Source organism: Zonotrichia leucophrys, chromosome 6, assembly GCF_028769735.1.
Source record: "Zonotrichia leucophrys gambelii isolate GWCS_2022_RI chromosome 6, RI_Zleu_2.0, whole genome shotgun sequence".
In the NCBI taxonomy this organism is placed as follows: domain Eukaryota; kingdom Metazoa; phylum Chordata; class Aves; order Passeriformes; family Passerellidae; genus Zonotrichia; species Zonotrichia leucophrys.
In genome coordinates, this window is record NC_088176.1 from 19,349,500 (window position 1) to 19,376,843 (window position 27,344).

General features: G+C 50.0%; 1 protein-coding gene across 1 annotated transcript; it reads left to right on the forward strand.

The window, feature by feature from the left end:
* The first annotated feature begins 5,347 nt into the window (after positions 1–5,347).
* Positions 5,348–27,344, forward strand: PITX3 (paired like homeodomain 3). Its single transcript, XM_064716583.1, has 4 exons — positions 5,348–5,567; positions 19,894–20,034; positions 24,580–24,785; positions 25,800–27,344. The coding sequence occupies exons 2-4, from the start codon at positions 19,926–19,928 to the stop codon at positions 26,361–26,363; spliced, it is 879 nt and encodes a 292-aa protein (XP_064572653.1). The 5' UTR covers positions 5,348–5,567; positions 19,894–19,925; the 3' UTR covers positions 26,364–27,344.

Below are 27,344 nucleotides of genomic sequence, written 5' to 3' on the forward strand. Positions count from 1 at the left end.
ATCCTACACTCTTTAGGGAAAACAAAAATCACTGGGACCAAGAGAAAGATGAAAGGGTCAAAAAGTATTCATTCGCTTTTAATCACAACTTCATCTACCACAATGTGACTGAGGAAAGTTCTCAGACAAAGGCTCAAGGGAACATCCAACAGCACTGTTCTGTGGTCAGCCAAATATAAATCTGAGGCTGACTTCAATGCTGCCCTAAAAAATGGCCAGGTATCATCACGTATCAGTAGCTGTCAGACTATTGCCTGATCGAGATTCAACGTGCCTTACATTGAAACTGCTGTTACCTCCCAGCTCTGACACCGCCAGGGGACCTTCTTCAACCTGGCTTTACCTGGCAGCATGTGGGAAGTCTTTGGATTTGGAAGTTTAAGCTGTAATTGCATTAAGCAGCCCCATTCCCTAGAGGTGAAGCAAGAAAGAGCATGCCCCAGTGGTCTAGCCATAGGCTCAGAAGCTAAGATGTATTCCTCCAGCCTCTGCTGCAGCCATGTACATGCGGTTTATCTCGAGTTTCTCAGCTAGGAAATAGTCAAATACTCACCGAGCCCAGATTCCATATGCCACTAGGCAGTGAGTGAAGGTTTGCAGAACAAGCAAATTAGTTGCTAATGCTTTCTCCTTCCCTTTTGCCCCACTCCAGCAGATGCTGACTAAGACCCTGGTGGTATTTGCCAGACATTTTGAAATCCACAGGAGTTCATCTACCACTCCATCCGTCTGCTCTCTGCTCTGGAAAGGGGATTTCAGGTGCTGGCTTAGCCACTGTACACCTTGCAGCTCAGTCCAGGTTTGTCATGGCTGCCAAGAAAGGGTCTGGACCCCGTTCCATGCCTTCTTGCCCCTTCCAATGTCCACTGTGTAGCTCAGGCTCCCACCCAGTCACATCTGGTGAATTGGACCCTGCTAAGGTGTTATTTATGGAAGCCTGTCACGGAGCCTAAAACCAAGCCAGGCAGGAGCCTTCTGCTTTACCCAAGTGCATCTTAGTGCATTAATAAAGAGCAAACATTGCAATGTGCTTTGCATTTTTACTTACAATGCAGCACTGCATTGTCTGGAGAGGAAAACAATGTGGTTTGGCCCCACAGTGCCTGGGGAGGAGAGCTCCCTCTCACGCACTACAGCACTGCGTTAGTCAGCCCTCAGACAGCCCAGCACCACCCTGGCTGCACAGCAAATCCTGCTGATGGGACAGTGTGGCACCAACATCTCCAACCTGGCAGCAGTGAGGAAACCTGGCGTGCCTGGACTGCCTGATCCAGCAGTGTTTGAAGTGAGTGGTGCACAGCTATGGGCACCTGTGGGCAAATGGGAGCACTCTGCACCAAAAGATCCAGGTGTAGGACTAGGACATAGGATAAACCTTTGTCCCTTTATTTCCAAGATAATGCACTAGTTCTTACACACAACATCATGGTACAATGAAACCAAAGATCAGACAGGCAGTCTGTGCACATCCCCCTGCTATCTGGTCAGGAAAGCTTAGCTTTATCTTCACTGCAAAGATGCAGCTTTTCAGCAGCTTCTGTCTTGTGTATTCCTCCTTAGCCCACAAGGAGCATATGGAAGGGATGCAAACTCACTGACAATCAACCCCTCAGGCCTTTCCCAGCTACCTGGTCAGCTCACCTGCTTTCATGAGGCACCTGAGCAGCCAGCCCCTTGCAAAGAGCACAGTCTCCATATCACACCAGCTGCTTGCCTTTGGTGAGACTGTCAGAAATCCACGCTGCCAACCACCTGCATCTCTGCAATCTGCACCAGCCTTGTACAGACCATAACTCCTGCTCAGGCACCACCAGTTCATGGTTATCTTCAGAGCCCAGATATCAGACCCATGGGCACTTGTAACACAGAAATTTTCCAGCAGGTTAGGTAGTCTGAGATCTTCCCCTCCTCTTGGAGGCTTTTGCTGTTTCTGGGAGGTTTAGTAAGGTCTCTAAGAAAGAGAGCAGAAAGATGGAGTTTGTCAGAAGGTACAAGCAGTTGTCATGGCTAAAAACTATGTGCAGCCACTCTTCCCAGAGCTAAGCATCCCCAAACCACTACTGATTTTGTGCAGAACACAGTGTTTCTAAGCAGCTGCTCCTTTCCAGAGCAAGCTCAGGTAGAGATTAGCCCAAAGCCAGCTGAAGGATCTCCAAAGGAAAACTGATGTGTGTCATCTGACACAATCTGGAATCCAAGTCAGGACCTACAACTGAAACAGCAGAGCTGCTGTTGCAGAAACAATTAAAAGGATTAAAACACTTCTCAGGAAACTACACAAACTGTTAAAAGCTGTACAAACTATACCAAGTACAGTATTAAACCTGCAGAGCAGACTCACAAATCTGAAATACCTTGCCAGCTGTTCCACTTAGCCTGTGTCTCCAGAACACTCCTGCACTTCCCAGTGACATCAAGCTCCCCCAGTGAACTTCCCGGTGTGATGTTTTCGTTGTCTCTTCTTGGCCAAGGCAAGCCATGCCTTTTTGGCAGGAGCAAGCTGGCCTCAGTTAGTCATATCTTTGTCACTTCTTGGCTAGACTACAGCTATGTGATACACCTGGGCATGAAGCCCACAGTGATTGTCAAATGCCAACTAGAAGAGCATGCTGCAGTGGCAGCCCTGGCTGCCACGAGTGCATCAAACCTACCTCTGCTCTCTAGGCCACCTTCTGGCATGAAAGCCAAGCCCAATTCAAGCTGGAGTCCTGATCTTTGAGGCGTTTGATGGCATGAACCCAGCATGGCTAAAAGATCAGTTAAGACACAGAGATGGAAACCATAATCATCAACAACTCCACCACTCTCCAGGAGCAGTGAGCCCATCCAGCATGAGGACCATGTTTGTCTGTGGCAGAGACAGATCTTGTCTGAGAACAAACTCTTCCAGCTGGAGAAAAAGGAGGGGTGTCTAAGATGCTGAGTAATTCCCTTCTTTTTCATATCCCATCTCTCTGCCAAGATATGAATCAGGGTCGCTCTTGGTTTAGTTTGCTTTTACATTTTTTTCTTTTTTCTTTTATTTTATTTTATTTAAAATAGTAACATTGGTCTCCTGAACCCATGTGAAGCTCTTGTTCTCTTCCCCAGCAATGAAGTCTCCTGCTGGCAGGACAAGATGCACTACAGCTAAGAGGTCTTGGCACTAGCCAAAGATCTACATTTCAACGACAAGCACTAGAGCCTCCCTCTCAAAGACACCCTTCAGAGGTCAGTCCAGCAGTTGAATTGAGGTTGCCTTGATGACAAACTCCTTCTGCAGGTCCCTGGATGGTCTAATACAACAGTGCTTGCACTGTGCTCCACAGGGAACCAACCTGGGACATGGTGCCCAACAGAAATAGCTAAAAATACATTTGTTTCATTATCACTTGTAAGTGTAAGCACAAACTGTGTTTGCTGCAGGTTACTGTAGGTGAAAAGTTTGGAGAGAGAGGGAGGCAGCTGAAGATAAGGTCCCTTTGTTGCTGCAGACCTTATGCTCAGTTTTCCACATCCCTGTGGCATGTGGTGATAGAGACAGACTGCCCTGTGGAAAGTGCTAGTACTGTTACACTAGCTTCTCTCCTTCTACACGTGCTTCTCCTAATGGAGACAAACCTGTGCTGAGGTGCATTAAAATCTGAGCTAGAAACAGATGTGGTCCAGCTTTCTGTCATTTTTGGCAGGCAAAAGAGTAGTAAGGCAAACACAAGCCCCAGATTACTACCATTAAAAACCACGGTAATTTTTCACAAGTATGTCAATGTTGTGATTCCTTTTAAACTCTCTGTATTTCTACTGAAGTAATGTATCAGTGAATGTTTTTGAGCAATAATCCATAATGCCTGGGTCTGCTTAACCTCTTTTTACATCCTGTGTTTCTCCGTGTGCATTTGTCTTTCCATGCGTATCTTTATGTCTTGTTATGCATTTATAAGGCTCCTTAAATTTGGCTGGTAAATCATTCAGGGTTAAAATTCACTACTATTCTCACAACATTATTTCCTAATCTTTAAAATATGTCAGTGGAAGAGCTTGAAGGTGACCTTTGACATCATAAATTGGAGAGCAGGTTGACATGAGAATGACCTCAAGAAAATCAGACCATGGAATCTCACATCGCACTCCAGAAGAGCCTGACAGGGACAAACTTCTCCCCTGGGCTCCCGGAGCAGGACAGAGAGGCTAAGCCCGGCTTCTACAAACTTCTCCCTGTAAGCATCGGGAGAAAAGGGACCTGTTTACTTGGACTAAAATGTGTGTGCCAACACATTCAAGGCTTACTGTAGCAGGTACAAGGATTTGGGGATATTTCAGGGAGTGATTGCACCCTACACTCCTGCACTGGGATTTTGCCGTGAACTTCAGTGGAAGCCAGGCTGGAATCTAAACTACGAGCAGCATTTAGGCTCCAAAAGACCCATCAGTGGCTGGAGCACGGTGTTTGTCACACAGCCGGTAGCCTCCGTGTCCCGGTAGGAGCGGCACGGCATTGACAGAGCAGCGCTTCCCGGTACCGCCTAGAGCCGCAACAGTGCGTGCGGTAACTAGCCTGGGATTAGGCATGCCCTGCAACTGCTGCTCCATCGTGCAGCGGAACGCTTCCGACTGCTTCCAGCTGACTACGGACTTGGTTCCCCCAAAACACCTCTGTCTGGCTGACAGCTCGAACTGCAAAACCCGAGCTGGCTCGCCGTGGCAGTACTGAGAGGAGCGGATGCTCAGCACGGGCTCCAGGGTGCGGGATGGCCAAGCACTGAACGAGGCAGGCAGTTTGCGCGGTGACAGCGGCAGTGTATCGGTGTCCATGCACCGGGGCTGACTTTGCGGGATGACAAGAGCAGTGTATCGGTGTGCACGCTCAGGAGCACGGGGTCCATGCACCGGGGTTGGCTTTGCACGGTGACAAGAGCAGTGTATCGGTGTGCGCGCTCAGGAGCACGGTGTCCCCACGCACCGGGACTGGCTTTGCACGGTGACAAGAGCAGTGTATCGGTGTGCGCGCTTTTAGTGACGAGCACGGTGTGCCTCCACGGCCCCCCGGGGGCCTGCAAGCGGACGGTAGGCGGCCGGCGGAGCAGCTCGAGCGCGTCCGCCCGGGACGTGGCTCCGCACCCTGCGCGGCGCGCGGGACGGGGCGGGGCCACCGCGGGACGGCGCGGCCTGCCGCCCTCCTCGGCCAATCGGAGAGCAGGACTGCCGCCATATGTAAATGAGCCGCGATACGATTGGGCGGTACGGGCGGGGGGCGGCGCTGGGGCGGACGGCGCTGGACGGGGCGGGCGGCGGCGGGCGCGCAGCTGGAATGGGGCGGGCGGGAGCGGGGCGCCCGGTGCAGCTGGCGGGGGGCGCCGGCCGCCCGCCATAAAGTGAATGGCCAGGGTGAATGGGAGGCAGTCGGCCGGCGCCCTCCGCCTCCGCCCTCCCCGTGAGCCGCGGGCCGGCAGCGACGCGCAGAGTGGCTGGGGAGCTGGGGGGATTTACTTTCTGACAGCGGCAGAGCTGCCCGGGGCGCGGGGCGGCGGTCAGCTTCGCTCCTCTCGCAGGATTAAGTCCGCTCAGCCGAACCCGCATCTGGAGCCACTGTAAGTGCCTTTCCGTCCCTGGCCTTCCGGGCGACCTTCTCCACTTCTTTCACTCTGAGCCCTTTCATCCTAGCCCGGCCGGCCGTAGCCTTTCCGATGCTGGCCCAGGGTAAGAGCATCCCCGGCGGGGTGGCTAGGTGTGCTGTGCTCTGCAGCGCGGGGTCAGTGCGAGTTCAGCGCGAGATCGGCTTTCCGTCGCCTCCAAAGGGTCAAGGGGCGGCAACCAGGTGAGAGCGGGCTGGTAGAGCCCTGCCCTGCCATCCCGAAGGGGTCCCGGGGCTGTGCGCGGCCGAATTGTCCCCTATCGCTGCCGGGAGCGCTGCCCGCCTGGCAGCAGGGCGCGGTGCTTCCCCTGCTCTGCCCTTGTAGGGCCCGGCGACCCCCTACTCGGGGGTGCCGCAGCCCCGACCGTCCCCTCGGGGCCGACGCGGGCCCCTCTCCGACAAGCGCTGCTGTAGTCTCTCGCCGTTGCTAAACTTAGTCATTTTCCACTGGGACGAGCGGGGCAGGGGGCTGTTTAAATTAGCCGGGATTCGCTGTAAATAACGGAGTTGCGGGCTGCGACTCAGCTGTCTGCAGGGTCCGGGGCAGAAAGGCGCAGGGAGCAGAGGCGGGGAGATGTCGCCGGGGAAAAGGAAGGCAGCCCGACGGCTTTTGGACAGTTGGATAAATGATATTTATGTAAGGGCTAGCTCCTGTTTACAGCAGAGCCGACCTCCCTGCAGCGCCGGGGAGAAGCGAGTCGGCCCCGGCGGACGGAGCGAATCCGCCCCGGGACGCCGCTGGCTGCGGCGCGCCGGCGGACGGGATTCCAGGGACCCGACCGGGAATAATAGACCTGGTCGGGCTGCGGGGAGGGAGCGCCGACCCCGCGGCCACTCTGCCGGGAGCATCGAGCCTCCCTGCCGGAGCGCGGCTGGCCGGCGCTGGGACGCTGCGGGCAGAAGCGGCTGTCGGGCCTCCGGGCGCTTGCACGGGCTCTCCCGCTTCCCCGGCGCCGGGGGCACGGTGCCGAGCGGCGTCCCTCCGTCCCGTTGAGCGCCCGGGAAGGCCGGCCAACTGCAGCGGGCTCCCGGCGGAGCCCGGTTCTGCCCCCTGCCCCGTCTATTCCGCGCTCAACGAGTGCGGCTCCGGGGGAAGAGCCAGCCCGCCAGTGCGGCACCCCCTTGTCCTTTCCCCCGACCTCCTCCTCGGAGCGGGAGTAAAGAACGGCTGCGTCCCGGCTGGCCGCGGCTCCGGCGGGGGAGGGCGACCGAGGCGGGGGCCGATGCCGGCGCTTCGCCGCAGCTGCTGGAGCGGGCTCAGGGAGGGGGGCGGCGGGCCCGGTGCCGCCGAGCAGGGCACACCTGTCGGCCGTTCACCCGGCGCCCCCGCGGCTGGACAGCTGAGGGGACGGGTGGGGAGGGAACTGGATTCCACCCCCGGCAGAGACAGGGCCCTGCAGAGGCGCTGGCGGGGGTTGCCGCAGCCCCCAGCCCTCCCCTCCCCGCTGGGGTTAGGCAGCTCGGGGCAGCAGTCCCCTGGCCGGAGCTGCCGGGGCTCCGCACCCCTTCCCCGCCCGGCCCGCCGGGTTACCGGGTGCAGAGCTCGGCTCCGCACGGGAGCCGCAGAGGAACGCTGCCTCAGGACGCCGGTGCCCCGCAGAGCCTGCAGGTGAGCCCCCGGCCGCCGCACCCCTCTGATGCTTCGAGCTGGCAGTGCAGAAATCAAAACTTATCCCTCATGTCCTTCCCGTTCTTTCACCTGGTAGGGAAGCAGACTTCCAACTCATGGGAGCACGACCCGTCCGCTCTCTGAGTGGAGCCCAGTGCTGAAAGCAAAGAGAGAAATTTGGCGTCCCCCAGACAAACTTGTGGGCCTTCCACACATGGCTCGTGGCCTGGAAGACAGGATGCTAGGGATGAAATGGCTCTCTCCCATCTGCAATTTCGGGAGATGCTAGAAGCAACTGCTCAGGAAGGTGTCTTTCAGAGTCTCACCTCTGTTCCTGTCCCATCTTCCAAAGACACGGACAGGAGCACCTTTTCAGAGAGGGGAGCAGTGTCTCCCTGGCTCCCTGCACCACGTCCAAGCCCCTCAACCTGCCGATGAGCTGAAGTGGATAGGTGCTTGTGCAGGCTTCGATGGTGCCTTGCTGTGAGGGACAAAAGGCTGCCTTCTGGCTCTGGAGGGAATGTCCAGTCATGGCAGCTGCTTTCAGTTTTCACAAATATCTGCTGAAGAAGAGCAGAGTTTTATTTTAATTTTTTAAAATAATTATTTTTCATTAGCAAATTGTCACACCATGCCCAGTACTCCCCATAAGGAACCTCACAGAGAGATGTCTTTCCATACCAGCCTGGAGAGCGGTCTGGGCAAGGGCGGTGGTTTTCCTGCTGTTATTGTAGTTCCTGGATTTGCCTGACCTGCAGCCCAGATTCTGCCCATGTAAGCCAACCTATATTCCTGTCCAAGGCACTGGTTTAAAAACCAATATTAATCTTTTTCAGAGAAACTGTTGCAAGCCTAAATTAATATCTATTATGTTTTTGTAAGGGCTTAATTCAGACAATTATTAGATCGGCAAATTGTGACTGGATTGCAAAAGTATTGGTTAATGTTCCCTATGGAGAGCTGGCAAAAAAACTCCTTGTATCTTCTCTCTGTCAGATGCTACCCAAAACCTTGAGATTGAGAGGTGAGGCTGACTTTGGAGACTGCCAAAAAGAAAAAGCCAGAAACCTGATCTAGGAGACCGCTCCAAAAGGAAGATGAGATGAGCAGGGGACATGAGGTCTGTCTCGTGACCTGGCACATGTGCCCTGGCCTTGGGGACAGGGGAGGTACCTGGGTCTGGGAACAAAGTCCCAGATGGGGAGAACTGCTGGTTTCAAGCTGTGTGCTCTGCATCAGGAAGGCCATGGGATGAGACTGTGGTGCCATGGAGGGAGGAGGGTCAGAAACAGGAGGCTGTGGTGTCTCTGAGCAGGCTCAGCTATTTATCTGGCTGTTTAAAAATGGGAGACTGCTATTTACTTAGGGCCTGATGGCAGAGGGGGCAAAGCTCCCCCTCTTGCTCTGGGCCACTGGGGCTGGTGAGTATTAGGCTGTGCCAAGGCTGGGCATTTGCTGTTGGCTGGGGAACAGTCTCTACCAGCTGGTATTAAAGTTCGTGCTGAGGCTGTTGGAAAAGCCCTCTATTGTCAACACCCGGCTGAAATAGGCTGGGGTTTCGGACCCCTGGAGAAGGAATATTTCTGAGGCCACACTTCCCTTCCTCTTCTTTGTGTGCTGCTCCCCCTCACCAGCACCCCTGCCCTCCTCCCACCTCACCTCTGAATATTAATGCCTCTGGCAGATTGGATAATAATGTGACTGGGAATTGAATGAAGCTGGTTATTAGCTCTGGGCTTCCTTGGGGCATTTAAGGGAGTCCACAGGCTGATTCTGGAAGCTTGGCAGCACAAGGGACCGGGCCGGACTCAGTAAAGAGGGGGGGTCACTTCTGTGGGAAAGGATGTGCTTGAATCCTCATCTCCCTCTGACCCCAGAAGAGGACAGGTATGACAGCCTAGCCAGAGCAATTCCTGTGGGATGGTTAGCAATAGATCTGTTGAGTTTCAGCAAAAAAAAATTAAATATTAGAAAATTTTTTTTTCAGGAAAGACCTAGGAGATGTAGCTGGGCAGAAGCTAAGAAACATTTCTGTTACTAGGCTTTAAAAAGAGGTGGGGAGTGAGCAAGGGAGATCCCTCTCTGTTCTTTCCATCAGTGTCAGAGTATTACCAAGCAGATTCAGGAAGAGAGACAATCCTCTACCCCTAAACAGGAAATTTTCCACTGATTTGCAGGGTGTAGGTTCATCTTTGGAACACTCATTTCTGAAGGGCTGAACATTATGATCTCTCTCCTCAGGAGACTCCTAGCTTTTCTATATGCAGGTCTCTGGATGCTTTAGCATGAAGGGAAATATCCCTGTTGAGCAGAGGAGAGCTCTGGCAGAATTTCCTGATCTGAGTCAGAAATACAGCCTCTGTCCCTTGACCCTCAATCTGATGCTCTTTGCTATCTCCTAAACCACAGCTCCACCAGAAAATAAACATTTACAGCCTTTTGAATAGTGCAAAAGAGAAGGGAAACCTGAGCTGGATTTGCAGAAACTGATATTAATTTTGTCCCTCTGATTTTTCAACTATTCAAAATCTTCTGAGATGCATTAATGGGGCTGCAGTTACCAGGCATCTTAGCAGATCCCCAGCTTGGAGGAGCTGGGTCCTGCGTGCACTAAATTAACCCCTGAAATTCACTGATCACTGTGATTGAGACACCTGTTTGTAAACCCCTATCAAACAAGTTCACAATCCCAAATCTGAGAGCCTAAGAAATACTTCTGTTGGGAGGATACAGCACATATGCCACTCTGAATCACACAGCACTGATCCTATAGGCTATTCTTTTCAAATACCTATATTAAATTGCTACTTGGGGAGCTTCAATGGTGTGGTACAGGCTGGAATGCTCAGCACCTGCCGAGCTGTCTGCAAAAACTGAAAAAGTACAAAGATGGAATGAAACAAATGACTAGAAGTTCGCAGTTACTTCCACCTCTCTCTTTCCCTTTTGTCTTCCCCTCAATCTTATTTAAAACAGAAGCAGCCTTCCCACCACTCCCCCCATTGCCTTTTCTCTCCTTTGCAATGCTGCCATTTATATGAGTCTAATTTTCTTTTAAAGAAGCTGATTATAAATGACCATTGTGAAACATGAGGATTTAACGGTAAATCAAGCTGACCTGTCTGTGTGTGGACGTTTTTATTTACTCCTTTTTTTGAAAAGCAAATAAACATAGAATCCCTCCCACATAAAGCAGCTCCCCACTTAGATTTGAACACAGTTTAAAAGAAATCTCTTTTGTTTTAGCCATTTTTATTTCCTGTTTGTTTCTGAGCTTAGACTTGACAATGAAAACCACATGAAATTCCCTATTTGTTCCATCAGTTTTATTTTTGGTGCCACAATATCCCAACTTCCAGTTCTGTGAGTTTGGTTTGGGGGTTTTTTTTGTTTGCATTTATTTCAAGGCTGTTGTTTTAAAAAATAAATGCATGGAGGTTTTCTTCCAAAATAAAATAAATAGGACTTTTTAGAGGACTGGATGTACTAGGATAATTAAGAAAAAAATCGTTAAGGTAAATTAATTGAGCCATAAAGCTCAGCCTCTGTATGAATCCATACCCAAGCAGAAAAAAATACGAAAGCGATGAAAAATATGGACTTTCTTATCCCACTTAAAAGGGTTTCACAGCTTACTTTGCGTTGGGTGGGTTTTAATAGCCTGAACTCAGATATGCCCGAGTCGCAGGCCAGGGTGGCAGGCTGGAAAGCTGTTCCCTGGCCCTGGAGCTGCAGCAGAGGTTGCTCTCAGGGTGACAGGGTCTGGGCAGGCATGGGCATTTTTGGCTGTACAGCCCCTTCCCGGAGCAGGCTCGTCCGTGGACGGGACGTGGTGTGACCGGCAGCAGCGTTGTGAGATGGCTCACATCCTTCTGCCCCATCCTTTTCTCTCCGAGCCGCTTTGATGGGATCGCCCGAGGGCCAGACTGGCTGAGTAATTCGGGCTCTGCAGCTTCCTCTCCTACCCACCCAAACTGCCTACCTCCCAGGGCTCCGCATGGGATGCGGCCTCGAGCAGATGGAACAACTGAGGATTTGGCGGGGGAAAGGGGAGGGGGTTGTGGAAGGAGGAGTAGGGGTAGAGGGGAAAAAAAAAAAAAAAAAAAAAAAAGAAGCAGACTTCGTATACAGTCCTTAGGCAGCACACTCCCACATTTCAGGATTCCCAAAGTGAAACCTCTTGGTTTTGCTTTAGCAGCGACTATTGTGCCCTGGATTTGGGGACGTGAGACATTTTGCCACGGCCTCGAGTGGGGTCTCTGGGCGAGACGCTCCGGGAGAAGGGCTGCTCGCCCTCCCTGTTTACGCGCCCGCCCTTCCTCCTCCTCGGCGCCGAGACGCGTTCGCGGCCGGCGCACGGCAGGGAAGCCGGGCGGACCGCGGGCCCGGTCCCGCCGGCACAGTGCGAGGCACTGCGGGATCGGCCCCGGCAGTGTTTGCTAACTGCCTCCCTCGGCCCCTTCAAACAGTGTCTGGGTAAACAGGCTGACCTTCAGGGCATGTTGCAAGGTCCATAAAGATGGAGTGTGGAGAGGGAGCAAGCTCCAGCATCCCTCCCGGAGCACCCTTCTCCTGCCCCAGCCCTACCAGCTGCAGTATCGCAAGGAAGAGGGGAGGGGTACTGTGAGCTGAGATCATCCACTTGTTTAATTCACGGCATTCTTCATTCTACAGGGCTCTTCTTGCCAGAGAGCTTTAAACAAAATTTAAATACAAATAACTTGGGGGTAAAAAACAGAAAAATCATCAGGAAACTTTACAGCCAGGAGCAGCAGACATTGACTCCCTCCAGCACTGCCAGTTTGCACCGAGACAACACATCCCTCGGAGCAAGCCAGCAGTTTCTGGGCTCTTGTTTCCTTAACCAACAGAGCTGCTCACTGGCCATGGTGGTTGGTGGGGCCATCACAGAATTTCTGGCAGTTACCCCTTTTCCCTTTGCAGCTCTGCAACCTGCTGAGCTCTGACAGGTCATTTTAAAACAACGATCTGGTACCACCCCTCCTCCCAAAAAAGCTTCTTTCTAGCTGCTGGTTTTGCTGAGTTCTGTCATAGAACAAATGTTTATGATCAAGTTGAAGTTCTCCAGAAAGGATTTCCAGAAGTGGTGATGGATGGCAGACACTGGCAGCCCTACAGTGCATGGAGGTCAGACAGCCATTGTGGTGTGACACGCTGGTGGCAGGGCATCCATCCCAACCTTCAAACCCCTGCATTACCCACTTGATGATGAACTTTCTTGAGCATGTTTACTAATTGTGAGAATCATTTACATCTTCGATAACATCTGATTTAGCCTTTCATCTGCATACAAATCTCCTAACAGCAGCTGGAGCCACAGAGCTATCTGGGTCTCTCTAAAATGAGCCAACTTTACAGCCACAGAGATACAGAAATGACCCAGCCCCGCTTCTGCAAGCACAGCCCCCGTAGGAATCAGGCCAGTTTCCGTTGACTGCCAGAATAATTAGTCAAATTTATACAATTGCCCAACTAAATACAGCAACACATACCAATCTGCTGATGCCAGGCCCTGGTGGCCTTTGCTGCTGCATGAGCAGTGTGTGTTTGGCTGAGCTGCAGACAGGCTGCCTGCACCTCTCGTTCCTGCCCGGGATCCTGGCTTGCAACTGTCTCCTCTTGCTCCTGGCTCCACAAGAGCAGATCCCAATCCCTTGGACACTGTGCCTGTGCAGCTGTTTCTCTCATGCAGATGCAGGCAGATCCCTCAGTAGTGGCGTGAGTTGCTTTGCAGCCAGCTTGACAGGGCTGCAGGAGTGGGCAAGGGCAGGTGGGGATGAACAGAGTCAGTATGTTCCAGCCAGGCCAGTGCTGGCACTCCACTTTAGCAGATCCTTTATTTCAGTTGCAAGATTTTCCCAGGCAGAATTTCTTACTGAAATCAGCCTTTTTTTCTCTCTTCCCCAAAACAAAGGGATTAATTTCCCTAAAGGACTTTTCTTATCCTGTAACTGCAGACCATGCTCTCACTCCTAGCACTCCTGCATGGTGGATCCACACCATGCCAGCAACTTTTTGCCATTGAAAGTTGTTTGGGCAAAACTGAGTTTTTGCTGATTTATTTTGTTCCAGATGCCTAACAAACAAAGTAAGCCATAACAAAGCGTAGCCTTATTAATATAACTGCACAGTCTGTCAGAATGAAAATCCCAGTCCTGGTTGATAGATCCAAGGTACCAAACACCCCACTGAGGCATAGTGTTCAAGGGACACTGGAAGCAGGGCTGGACACATTGAGACCTGAAGCACAATGCTCACAAGAACGCAAGAACTATGAATGTTTAATTTAGAGGGAAAAAAACCCCAACTTTGCAGAAAGTCTGGCAGAGCTTTTCTTTTGTGCTAAGATTAGAAATTTGTTTCCAAATTTTGTGTGCCATTTCAGAAACCATCCAGGTATGGTAAGGGTAGGACTGAGGTCTAAAGATTTTAGACCTTTACTTTACCTTTCTTTACTATCATAAAGAACTTGCTTTGAGCCAAGCCCAAGCCCATTACCCTGCCTCTGCAGAAGCCAATGCTTCTCTGCAGCAGTCTGGGGGATTGCAGACACACCTGTTGTGGGGAACCATGCACTGTGTGTGTGTTTGGGGCATGGTGACATCAGGGCGCTTCCACAGCACAGAGGCACAGTGCAGCCCATCAAATAAGCGAACAGGACACATTCCATTGTGGGCTTTTTTTGCTGTGGACATGGCTATGGAGCTGTCAATCCTTGGGACATTTCCATTGTGATAATCCTCTGGAATACAGGCAGTTTATTAACCCTCTGCCACCCAGAGCAGAGGTTTTCAGCCATCATCCTCCTCTGCAGCTGGAGGTTCATGTCAATGTGAGGGAAGCAAGTGGTCTGATCCCATCTTGCAGGCTGCCTCCATCCCCCAGGAAATGCATTAGGCAATGTCCAGCATGGCTGGGCATTTTCCTAGCACCTCTTATCTGTGGATCTGAAAGCATTTAAAAGAATTTTGCTTCATTACCTCCACCAGCTCAGATATGCTCATTTATGTGATTTCTGAGATGAAGGATACAACCCCAGAACAGTCAAATAGTTTTACCTACATCATAAGAAAAGTCAGTGGCAGCACCTTACCTCCTCACTCTCTTCCCACCTCACATTATTGGGAACTTCTCCTTAGAGCCCCGCACAAAAAGAGAAATAACCTGGACCCCCTCATCAGAGGGCTGCCAGCTCTCAGGTCCTTGCTGCCAGCTGTGGCCAGGAAGCCTGGCAGCAAGAGCCTGGGCTACTGCAGTTCCATGGCACCATGCACACCTCTCAGTGCTCTGTGGCCCAATCCGTGTGTGGGGCAGTGCCAGACAACTTGCTCTGACAACAAAGCCACTAAGTGCCTCAGGGAGCTTTGGCAATTCCTACTGATGAGAGGAATAAAACCCCTACACCGCGTTCTTCAAAGCAGCACACACCACTGCCAAGCCACCCCTCAGGAGCTCAGGGGTTAGTGCCCAGCTGTAGGGACTAAAACGAGAAATAAAGTTTATTATAACCTGTGACTCAGCCCTTGCTGGAGGTCAATGATCCACTTGTGAGTTTGCACCCGAAACCACTGCTCAGGCAGCCTGAGGCTGTGCACAGCCTGATGTTTTTGGAGGCAGGCAGCTTGCTCTCCTGTCCCATAATGGCCCTGCGCTCCGGGTCACCAGTTGGCTGCTGCTGTTTATCTTCCAGTGATTAATGGTTGCTCTTGGTTCCTGCTGCAATTCCATTAAGATTAGAGATTTAAAGCTACACTGAGATGTTTAGCAGTGGGTGACCTTGGTCTCCCCATAGTTATATTTCTATAGTCTCAAGGAAACAAATATTAACTCATTTTGCACCCCATCCTTCTTGCTTTCTAGCAGTGAGGAAAGCCCCTCACAGGCAGCGCTTGTGTTGGTCAGCAAAGAGAATCTGACTCTTGGTTGCTGCACGATTCATGTGCTATGCTCATGTGGTACTTTTAATTGCAGCCCACAGGCACACTGATAGCACCATTGCCTGAACAAACACATGTATGCAGAGAAGAAAATGCTCTTCCTCGAGAGAACAGGCACACTCTCAATCACTTCCTTTTTGACAGGGAGTAGAGGGAGAGGCAGGGCATGTTCCACCGTGATCAGCCCCTCACAGGGACCAAAGTACAGAGGCAGATCATCTTCCTGAAAATGCACATTTAAACAGAAGCCCAAATGTTTGTCTTTCCTAAAAGTAAGCCAGCACAGAGGGAACATGAGCATGGGAGGAGTGAAGCAATCAGCAGTAGTTTGACTTCTGCGATTGATGGAACAGGAAGAGACAGCTCTGACCCTAAGAATCTAGTGTAACATCATATCTTCACCTCAGGGGATGCAAGAATGAAAGGACACTTCCCCCCAAATGATTGCAGAGCACCTTTCAGCCTGAGGGTAACCCTGAACTCTTTGTGGAGATCAGCAATTCCAAGCAGAAGATTCAGCTACTCTGGCCCTGGCTGGAGGCAGGAAACTCACAGATCCACAGGGCTGTGCTGATCTGCTTCAGAGAGGCCAGCTTAGGGCTTCCCTCCTATCCTTGGGTCATCAGTGGTCATTGTGCTGCTCTCTTGGAACCTGAAGTATCAGGTCCTTGCTGAAGCACCCCTGCATGCCCATGGGAATTCAAATAACATCAAAACAATGCAAGAGACAGCTTTTCACCTCTGGATCAACTTGCCAAAAGCAGGTCCAGCAGGAAGCCTGCAGGCAGTGCAGAGAGTTGAGCAGCATACACTAGTCAGTCCCTGGCAGCTCTCAATGGGCAAGACCCACATCACAAAAGCCACTCCTATAATTAGCCTTACTTTGCTTGAAGTCAGCCTCTATGTTTCCTTCCCAGCCCTTCAAAGAAAAAAACACCCAAGCAAAATCCTCTTTGCTCCCAGGTGATGGAGCAGTGTGTTAGAGAACCAGGAGACCGCTCACAGGGATCCTTGTTCCTGTTTTCAGGTAAACAAGGTTGCCCTCCTCATGAAGGAGTGTCCTCCTTCTACTGCTTAAATGTCCCTGGCTTGAGCAGTTGGGAGTTGACACAGAAATAGAAAGGGGGTACATTTGAAAAGAGAAAAGGCCCAGAGCCAGGATTGCTCTTCCCCTGCCCTCCACCATGCCCATGGAGAAGGGATGGCAATTCCCTGTCTGGCTGGAGGGTCTTGTACAGGTGGCCACAGCATGTTCACATGGGCAGTGACTGGAAGAAGAGATGTGTTTGTTACAGGTTGGGGAACCTTTATCTCAGGGGCAATAACACATCAATGGAAGGAGTTACAGGTGCTGGAGCAGACTGGGAGCCATGACTAGTTTTGCAAAACTGAAGCCTCTGAGAAGCCTGGCTGCATGTTGCTAGTACAGAGCTGTCCCTAAAGAAACTGTTCTTTTATGTTAAAAGAAAGTGAGATGAAGAATCAGATGAAGATGGTAAATTTGATTTTATTTAAAATACTTTTGAGTTGCCAATTTCATTGGTTCCTTGAGACTGGGCAAACAACTTAGTAGAAATGCCATGAAGGTTTATCGTTGACTTTTTTAATATCTCTGCCTACAGCAAGATCTACCCAATGTGGACGAAAGCATCTTTTTTTAAATCCAAAAGGGCTGTATAATCTCGAAGAATACCTTACAGCCTTTTGTGTCAGTAGCATGGGGTTGCCTTTGGGTAAATACATTGGTACAGAGCTCACATGCTGTCACCATTGCAGATTTGTCCTGCTTTTATAATCATGCTGAGTAGATCCCTCTCCCCTCTTGCTTTTGCTTCTCCATGACCTGCTCAGAGCAAATTGAGAAGGCATTCCTTGATGTCACCACATATGGCACATGCAGTAGTTTATGCAATTACATATATACATACATCATCTTCTCTCTGAAATCCTCCTGCTTTTAAATTCAGTTCACAAAGCAAACTTGTGCTCAGCCACAAGTCCCAGTACTGGCCACCCTTCATAATCAGTTTTAATCTAAGTGCCCACTGTATCTCAGAGGCAGGCTAATCATGCTGTGTTGTGTCCAGCAGCTTGGATGAACTTTGCAACCACTGCATTGGTGCAGCCCAGGATGGGGCATAAATTTTAAATACCAGGACTAGGTTCTCCTGATCCTTGTGCCTTGTGTTGTCACTTAAACCTGTGGAACCTTGTCTCTGTAAGATACTCCTCCCTGGTTTTCCTGTCTTCATTCTAGTTTGTACAGATGAAAGCAATGCAAGATGTGGAAAAAAGAGCAAACAGGACCCTGCACAGGAGGACACTGTCCTTGAGTTACAGCAAGGCAAGGATCTGAATTCCTCCTTAAATCGTCCAGTACAGTGTCAAGCTCTAGAAGAGAGGAAATTGTGCTTGACAGATGCAATCATATGCAAATGGCTGTAGAAGAGGGGAAATTATCATCTACAAACATTGGGCAGAAATTCCATCTGCCGCAGACTCAAGAAGGGCTCTTAATAAATTCTGAGACAGCAAAGTGACACACATCTTAATCAACACTTAATCCGTGGAATTAATTCACTGCGCGTTTCTGCATAATTCTGAGAGTAATGCTAAAAGCCATGGCAATATCAGCAGCAGATGGACTCCCCTACTCTATGCAAAGGTATTAAAGAAAACACAGCCCCTGTCACATCACTTCATGTATGTACACACTGCAGAATGCAACAGGGCTGTGCCTGCTGCTGGCAGGAGCTTAACACAGCCAGCAGACATCAAAGGTCAGGCCTGCCACGAAGTGGAAATGGAAACCAGCCTCATGGCAAAGGCAGAGTCCTGCCACTTCTCTCCCACAGGAGACGAGAAGTCCAGAGCAAGCCAAAGGTCTGGGAAAGCAGAACCGGGTCCTGGTTTGTTATGTGCTGCTTCCAGAGAGCACTGACTGAGGTTGGTGTTGAGACTGTCCCAGCAGTACCTGGGAGAGGCGGTGGACCTCTCAGGCAGTGAACGGAGGTCAAGCCAAGTGAAGAGCAAGGAAAACTGCAGGGGTTTTGTGAACGAGATCTGCTGCAGAAGCCAGCCAGATAACCATTAGAAATGGCTCCTTTCTCTCTCATAGCAGCCTGGAAAGCACACTGCAGACATCGGGATCAGCCCTGGGCCTTGGCAGCAGCCTTGTGCAAATTGACTAAAGGAGGCTTTAGACAGCTCTGAAAATACATTCTTAGTCACTGTCATCCACATCCAAATGAGGTCCAACAGCTATGTGATTAATCTCTTGTTTACATGTCTAAAAACTAACACAGTCCAGACTGTCTTCAGCACGTTCCCTCCCTGACACACATGGATTTGAGGGGCTGGGCAATCCTTCACCACCCAGGAACCCTTTACAACTGATCTCCACCTGAAGTTTGAAAGTTCCAAACCCCTGGTCCAAACTTCGCTAAACCCAGGTCCCAGATCCTGGAACAATGTATCAGTTGTTGTGTCCTAGAGAAAAAGGATCCCTAGCTGGGAAGGTGAGGTATCAGCTGGGAGTGGCTAAAGTTTCAGAAGCTGCTGTGGCCTCAAATCGATCCAGCCTTCATAAACCATGCACTGGTGGCAGTGAAACATCCTGTGTTTTGCTGGGTTATGATCCAAAATTCAGTTAGGGGCTAACAGAAGGCCAGCTCACCTTTCCAAGGAGAGGTAGCCAGGCTTGGAACACTTACTGCTTCATGCCTGCTTCTTCATGAGCATCCAGTGTGGTCCAGAACTAAGTGGTACTCTCAGCTGAGCTCCTTTAGGAAATACAGGTGGAGGGTGCAGGGTCCATAAGGAAGTGAATAATGAAAAGAATTGACTTTGGGACAGAGAGGTGTGGAAAGAGGTGGCAGAAGAGTCACAGTGGTTCCTGCAGTTGTAGGGAGCAGCACTGACAGCTTCCCATTTGGGATGCTTTCAGCCAGGGAAGATGGCTCACCAGCACAGGCCAGTCTCTTGAGGGGACATGGGGAGCCTCCAGTCAGGATGATCTCGGGCTGGAAGCAAGCTCCTGCTACAGCCAGGACCACTCATTCCCAGGCACCTAAGCATGTGAAATGTGATTGCCATGTTAATTCAGGTTTCAGAAGTCCTTATGTACCCCAAAGGATTCCACTTGCACTGCCTGGATCTCTGCTTGTAGAAATGGCTCTGATGTGTAGAAATGGCAGGCTGATGTGCCTTCCTATCAGTGCCAGGCACAAGAATGCTTTTCTTTTGGGATGTGTGCATGTAGTGCTCTCTGAACAGCTTTACTTAGGCTTGGCCAGCTTGTGGAGAAACAAGGGAGAAAGAGGAGGGAAGCTGGGCAGGGAGGATGGGAGAGGTGGGATGACTGGGGAAGGTGCTAACAGCCCTTGGCTGGCCCAGAACCACTTCCTCAGATCTCCATTACACAGCATGCTCCCGGCGTTGCTATTTCAGTCTGAATGTCACCTATAAATTGGAGGCTCTTTCTCTGAAGGCTGCAAATAGAAGTGTCACTAGATGATCTTTGATTGATAGGGAGGCTCAGCTGAAAGCCCAGTATGTCCATTTTCCAGCCAAGAAACTCAAAGGTGTCCAAGGATCACACAGGGATCCTTTCCTTTTCCTAGACCTTTCCTCAAGGCAAGTCCCTGCTGGAGATGGTGATGAGAGGTCACACACACATTGATCTCTCTGATCACCCTGTGACTACTGTTTTTCAGATTCCTCCTTCTCCACCACCCATCCCTGCCCCATGGATTTCAACCTGCTGGCAGACACGGAAGCTCGCAGCCCAGCCTTGTCTCTCTCGGACTCTGGAACTCCTCAACATGAGCACAGCTGCAAAGGACAGGACCACAGCGGTGAGTGCAAGGCCCAAGATACAAGAAAAACCCTGTCCCAACTTTGCTCGTGGATCTGGGTGGCCAGTGGCTTGCAGAGGGACAGTTTCCCTTTGTACTGGGAGCCAGAAAAATGCCATAGCAGCATGGATGTGCCAACAAGCAGGGGAAAGGCATAAGGGTCCATATTGCAATGACAGCTGTAGGGAGGGTGAGAACATCATCCCAGTGGTGGGGTCATGTGGCCCTGGTTGTAGGAGGCTGCTGCTCACAAGGGCATAGCCCATGGCAGACCAGAGCCAGGCAAGTCAGGTTACAGCCCAATCAAGATTTTATTGTATTTGCCTAAACAGGATCCAAGGTGCAGAAGTCTACACCTAATTTTGAACTGTTCTTTTTTTTTTTTACCTCTGTTTAAATTATTTGGGTTTAAACTTTCTATGGAAAAGGTAAGCCTTAGGCTGAACTTTCCAGGTTCATGCATTAAGATGAAAAGGAAGCACTGTCTTGCTCCTGCTTTAACTGAAAAGTCTCCTCACCTATGCCTTGCTGCTCTCCTACAGAGGTGCCTCTGACCATTCCCAAAGGCTGAACCAACCCCAAGCCTGCTGAATTCTTTATCAGGCTCTGAATAAGGAACATCACCATCAACACCTGTTCAGAAATCAGCTACCAAATGCTGTGGTTTCCTCTGGATTTTACATCTGTCCGATTACCACTCCATCCCTTGTTATTCTGGATCTGTCAGGATGCAAAGCTGCTTCTGCCAGTGCCAGCAGGAGGGAGTGAGGGCTGGGGACAGCCCGCTGCTCTCCGTGTAAAGCCTCCAGGCTCACCCGCATGCAAAAGCTAATAAGGATAATGATGCAGATTAAAATTCCCCAGAGAAAGTATCATGAAGGGAGTTACACTGGGATAACTGGAGTCAGAGAATCTGCCCGACAAATTCCCCACTGCACACGTACCTTAGTTGGGCACATCCCCAAGCTCAGTGGCTCCTCGTCAGCTGCTTTGGATGCATGGCAGTGTCTCCATTCAAGTGGCCTTCCCTATTGAGCCCACCCTGGCATGCTGTAGAAGTGCCAATTTAGGCACTGACTTTTCTTTCCATTAGGCATGAGCAGCTAATTCCAGCTATGGCCACAGTCGTTTCACTGAGTGGGCGAACGTGTACAGGATATATTCCATGACCTATTCTGGGGTGACAATAAGTGTTGGATGCCTGGCTACATCACTCCCCACTGTCTTAAGCAGTCTAGAAATAAAATGGTTCTGGGAGGTGACTTGCCAGCATTACCTGTGTGCAGCATGTGCCTTTGCAGCAGAGGCTGATGGCAGCCATGCATCAGCAGTGTCAGGCAGAATAGAGCTGGCTACCAAGGTCTGCCTGGAACAGGGGCAGAGCTACATTTCTGACACTTCTTGACTCCCCTCAAGAGAGCTGCCTCCCTACTTTTCCTGGGCCCTGCTTCATTCATCCACACAAATAAGAGATCTTGAAGAAGTGAACACAAACCTTGCTTGTCTAGGCTCAGCATTCAGGGATCTCAAGTGTCCTCCAGTTGTGTGGCATGGTTAATGACACCCCCTTCTGTTGGGTTTCATCAGGCAGCACTGGTCAGGGGAGAGCAAGGATGAAGAGTGAGGGAGGTAGAGAACTGCCCCACATCTCCCCATATTGTGCTTCTCGGCATGGATTCAAGGCACCCACATCCTTTCTCTGGGCTCATTTCTTTGCCTGTATTGCCATGGTTTGGGTCCCCACTGCAGTCTGTCAAAACTCTGCACCTTTTACATAGGACGCTTATTCCCTGCTTATAGAAGAAACAGAAAAGAGATGACAGACAGAAAGAAACACAGCTAGCAGGTATGGAAACAAAGAGAACACCAAGTTGAACTGCAGAGATTTTTCAAGAGTTGGGATTCCTACTTCTCCTTAACTTAAGATTTATGGAAAGTAGGTATACCAGAGGGTGTTGAGAAGACAAATACCAAACAAGATACACTGTGATCTCTTTCACCCAGATGTAGCCCATAAAGCAGTGGTACCTTCATTCCATTTTGTTCCCTCTTGGTATTTCTTCCTGAGTGAAGAAGGGCAGTCCTGGGCAGGAGTTCCCAATAAGGACACAGCCTCCTACTTCACAGCAACCCCTTCAGAAATGAATATTTGTCAGGGACTTTGGTGAGAACACATCCCCTGTATGCATCAGGCTCCAATTAACCCAGGCTCAGCAGATGAACAAACAAACCAAATGTTGCCTGTTCATCTGTATTGAGCCATTCCTAATAACTAACTCAGATGGGTGGCATCACTCCCTGTTCAATCTCCTTTGGAGATAAATAGTGCAGGAATCTCCTGCATCCAATACTGGTTTAGAGCACTGAGCTAGAGAAATCAGATTAATTTTCTTGGCAAGAACCACTATAAAAATCCACATTAAGAGCATGCTTCCAAGAGTTCTGCTGAATATGGGATCCACAAACAAAGACGCTCATGAAAATGAGAAGAGTACCACAAGACCACAACCAGGCTCTATCATTCCACTTTTCAATTTTCAAGAGTGTGCTGGGAAAGTTCTTGTACAGGTACACCCTGGATGGAAACACAAACTGGTCCTGACGCTGAGAACCGGACATAGCACCTTCCTGCTCAGAAGAACCAACTTATAACCTGCTGCTGTGAGCAATGGCCATCTCATGTCCTTGCATTCACATTCCTGCTGATGGATAGCATCAGATGTGCTACAGAAGCAGAGGTGGCTGGTGGGGAGCAAGCCACTGACCACACCCAGGGTTTCCTCCCTGGAGAGCAAGCACTTCTCCTGGAAATGTTCTCTGCAATTCCATCATTGCTCCCTTTGAAGAAAGGCAAGTACTAGGAGAGCTTTCCAGAAAATATTTCTGAATTAACAGACTGTCATAGGAAGAGGGTAGTGGCACTGGGTTCCTGAGACAGGAGCATCTTCCAGGTCTGGAGCCCACTGAAGCACCTACTGTTGGCACAGCACTGCCCTGCAGCAGTCTCTGTGGGGGCTCAGATTCCTTCAGGCCTCTCACATGCCCTATAAAAACTAAATGAAAAAGACAGAGCCTATTATTCCAGAGCACTTCCATTTGGAATGGATGGAATCCTTTTTTTCCCTGACTCAACTGTATTCCAGGCTGTTGTCTCCTTGCCTCCCTACTCATTAAGGGGCTGTACCAGACACCTTCACACTGAGATTTTTCTGGACTTTGAAGCCTTTTGAACTAGCTTTTACTCAGAGAACTGGACCAAACAAAAATTTCAATTTTATCAGAGTGATGCCAGGATTTTTTTAAAGGTTCTTCTTCTAAGCGGAACAGTTTGGGAACTATTTGCAAAAATTTCTATTTAGTTTAGTGGACTATTTCCCATTGTAAAAGAACACTTCTCTCCTTGCTGAAGACCTGATTTTTATTTGGAAATGCTTCATCCGGCTTCTAGATCAGAGGAAGGAGTTGAACATCAGAAATTATTTATTTTCATTTGAATAATTTTCCTCTACGGTGACTTGTCTTGATTCCCAGCAGAATTAAACACAAGCCAAAGCTTTCTTAAAAGAAAGTGCCACATTTGAGCAGTTGGGCACTCTATGGAGGAAAACTGAAGGGAAGATATTTGTATTTGCATTCTGCCCCTATTTGCATTTTGCCTGCTTGTATTTGCACAGCCCCCAAAAAGGGCTGTGGCACAAGGAAACAGCTGCCCACCTCCACTCACAGCAGCCAAAAGCTCAGCATGCAGACATGGACTTGATGCCCAGAAGGAGGCTGAGCTGTACATTTCAGTGAGATATCAGTGTGAACACTGGAGAGTTTTGAGACTTTAATGGGCAGTGAAACAAAAGACACTGCCTCCAGAAGAGGGATCTGTGGATCAGAAGGAGGGCAGGGGCAGAAAGAGAGGGAGATGCTGGAGTACTTCATGGTAAGGTCTAAGAGAAGCCTTTCCCTATTTTTAAAAATCAAAACATATGCAGCTAAGTAAGAATGTAAAGGAGCAAGAAGGGGAATGAAAATTTGTGCTTCTCAGGTTTAATTAATTGAAGAGCCTCAGCTTGCTATCAATTTGCAATTTGCCTTTTCCCATCCCTTGTCCATGAGGGATACAACTGGATCTTTTGCTGTGTCCTAAGTGTCAATTTCTGTTCAGTTTTTCTAAAGGACACCTTAGGCAGAGAGTTTTAAGCAGAGTAAGAACCTTCTGATCTGGATAAGTTCTGCCACTATCTCCCCTGTGAACTGTAAATGAAACCCAAATATTGGAAGTTTGGAAAATCCAAATGCAGTCACTTAGAAGCTAACATCTGTTATGGCAGTTAAACAAAGGCAAGCTGTGCTACATGAGAGGGGCATTGGTTTTGGTGCTGGCTGGATGCCTGCTTGCAAGGACAAGGGAGGGAGATGGGACCACTCCTGGTGGCTGCAGTGGAAGGGGACCTCACTGAGCATGCACTGGTTGCCCCAAGGACTGGCTCCCCAAGTGCATCCAAGCCCTCGAGTTAACTCAGGGATCTCCCCATCTTTCTGTTTCTCGCACAGACACTGAGAAGTCCCAGCAGAACCAGACGGACGACTCCAACCCTGAAGACGGCTCGCTCAAGAAGAAGCAGCGGAGGCAGAGGACGCACTTCACCAGCCAGCAGCTGCAGGAGCTGGAAGCCACTTTCCAGAGAAACCGTTATCCAGACATGAGCACCAGGGAGGAGATTGCAGTCTGGACCAACTTGACAGAGGCACGAGTCCGGGTAGGACTGCAGCCCTTCCACCTTCCTGGGCCTCAGCTTGTGGGGAAGAAGCCTGCTGTGATACATGACCAAGGTGTCTCCAAACCAAGCAAGGAATTAGGAGCACTGGAAAATTTCCCTGTCTTGGAAACACCTCACTAGGGTCTGCCCTTGGGATCTGACACATCCTGCCACACACAAACCCTATGCTGGTGGTGCCTTCCCCATCCAGGGCCACCTTGCAATTATACAGGTAGATTCAAAGCCCAGGCTCTGCCCCACAGAGCCCCACCAGCCTCGACCCAGCAGACCCTTTCCTTGCAGTACCATCACTCCCCAGCCTTACCCTTGCTGGAGGGCACTCTTTTGGGTTCCCAAATCAATGTGCAGTCACAGGCATGGTGTGGCAGGGCTCCAGCTGGAGTGAGAGCTTCTCTCTGCTACTAGAAATATGAGTTAGCAGCATAATGAATAGCCTTCCAGCAGCTTCCATGCTCTAGGAAGTTATATTGTTTGAACCCCTCTAACACTAACAGATTTTCCTTTTAGAAGACAGACCTATAACATCCCACTCCAAGCCAGTCCTTAGGCAAAGTCAAAAGAAGATAAGTTATTTCCTTTGTTCAGCAGTTTTCAAGCCACATCCCTCAAAGTCACACAACCCCAAGTCACACAACCCCAATCCCTCCTCCTAGCAGTGGTCTCTTGGAAATACAGCAAGTATTTTCCTCTCTTTTTTCTGTATAAAGGGCATCTTTTTTTTTGATTGAAGTGGGTCATTTTGTGTGCTGTTAAATGGCAGTTGTTTGGGTTTCTGTTGGTTGACTAAGGACCACCTGGTGATTCCTGCTGGGAGATAACCCTGAAGCCCAGACATCTTGCTGCAGCTCTTTCCTGATGCTCAGCCTCCCATCTCCTTGGGAGCATCGCCAGCTTTTCAACAGCTCTTTTCTGGCTGGGCAAAGAAAGCAGGGCAAGGCCCCTTTCAAGGCCAGCCAGAGCAATTCCCATGCCCTCCCTCTCTCTCTCTTGCAGGTCTGGTTCAAAAACCGCAGAGCTAAGTGGAGGAAACGAGAGAGGAACCAACAGGCCGAATTGTGCAAGAACAGCTTCGGAGCCCAATTCAATGGACTGATGCAGCCTTACGATGACATGTATTCCAGCTATTCCTACAACAACTGGGCCACCAAGGGGCTTGCCAGCAGTCCGCTCTCGGCCAAGAGCTTTCCATTCTTCAACTCCATGAACGTCAGTCCCCTCTCCTCCCAGCCCATGTTCTCCCCACCCAGCTCCATCACCTCAATGACCATGCCTTCATCCATGGTCCCTACTGCTGTGACTGGGGTACCGGCCCCAAGCCTCAACAACCTGGGAAACATCAATAATCTGAACAGCCCGAGCCTCAACTCTGCTGTCTCCTCCAGTGCCTGTCCTTACGCCTCCACAGCCAGCCCCTACATGTACAGGGACACGTGCAACTCCAGCCTGGCCAGCCTGCGGCTGAAGGCCAAGCAGCACGCCAACTTCACCTACCCGGCGGTGCAGACGGCAGCCTCCAACCTGAGCCCTTGCCAGTACGCCGTGGACAGGCCCGTATGAAGGGCTGCCCGCTGCCAACCAGGGACTTGACCTTAGCCTGACAAAAGGAGACCTTTAGCCCTACAACAGCGTACGTCCTGCACAGAGTGAGAGTGAAAATGGCAGCATAAGAGGGAGACAGGGAGAGAAAGAGCGAAAAGAACGAGCAGGGAGACGAACCTTTATGAAGATTTGTCTATTGTATGGTGAATTTTGACTGTCTTTCCCCTTCAAAACCCCTTCCCTTCTTGCCCACCAAACCTTCTCCTCCATGGTAAAATAAACCAAAAGAGTCTACTGGAAGCCCCATGGAGAAATAGGAGCCCCAACATGCAGGGTGCCTGACCCATGGGAAGCACAACCAAGTATGTTTCAATCTGCCCCTCCAAGCCCCACAGGGGTGAGCCCCATAAATTCCTGGGACAGCATAGGCAGCCTCACACCACCCCTGCAGGAAATAGCCAGAGACAGGACAGCTTGAGGGGGGTTGCCAGTTGGTGCTTGGCTAAACCATATTCTCTGCACACGTGCAAGATTTCAATGAAAGATATCTTGCCCATTTATTTTTCATACAGCCAGTAAGGAAGCCTTGTCTCAGTGAATTATCATCTCTTTATAATGCATATATACACATGGCCCTTCAGACTTGAAACCTTCAGGAGCTGGGGGTTGTAAGAATATAAAATATGTGTGTGTGTGTATATATATCTATCTTACATATATATATATATATATATACACATACAAATACATATAGAGACATTAAAATATGCTTTCTTGTTTTGGATGTGAAATAATCTACAAAGTAGACCTTAAAACCAAAACCCTGTAAAGGAAGCACATCCACTGAGGCAGTGTCCTGGCTGTCATGCTTTACTGCTTCAGTCATTTTGGTCAGACACACTGCTGCCAGCATACATCCCAAACATTCCCATCTGCAACAATCAGCTCCTCCTTGCACATCTCCTTCCCTTCCCCAAATCCCATTTCCAAAAAAGATAA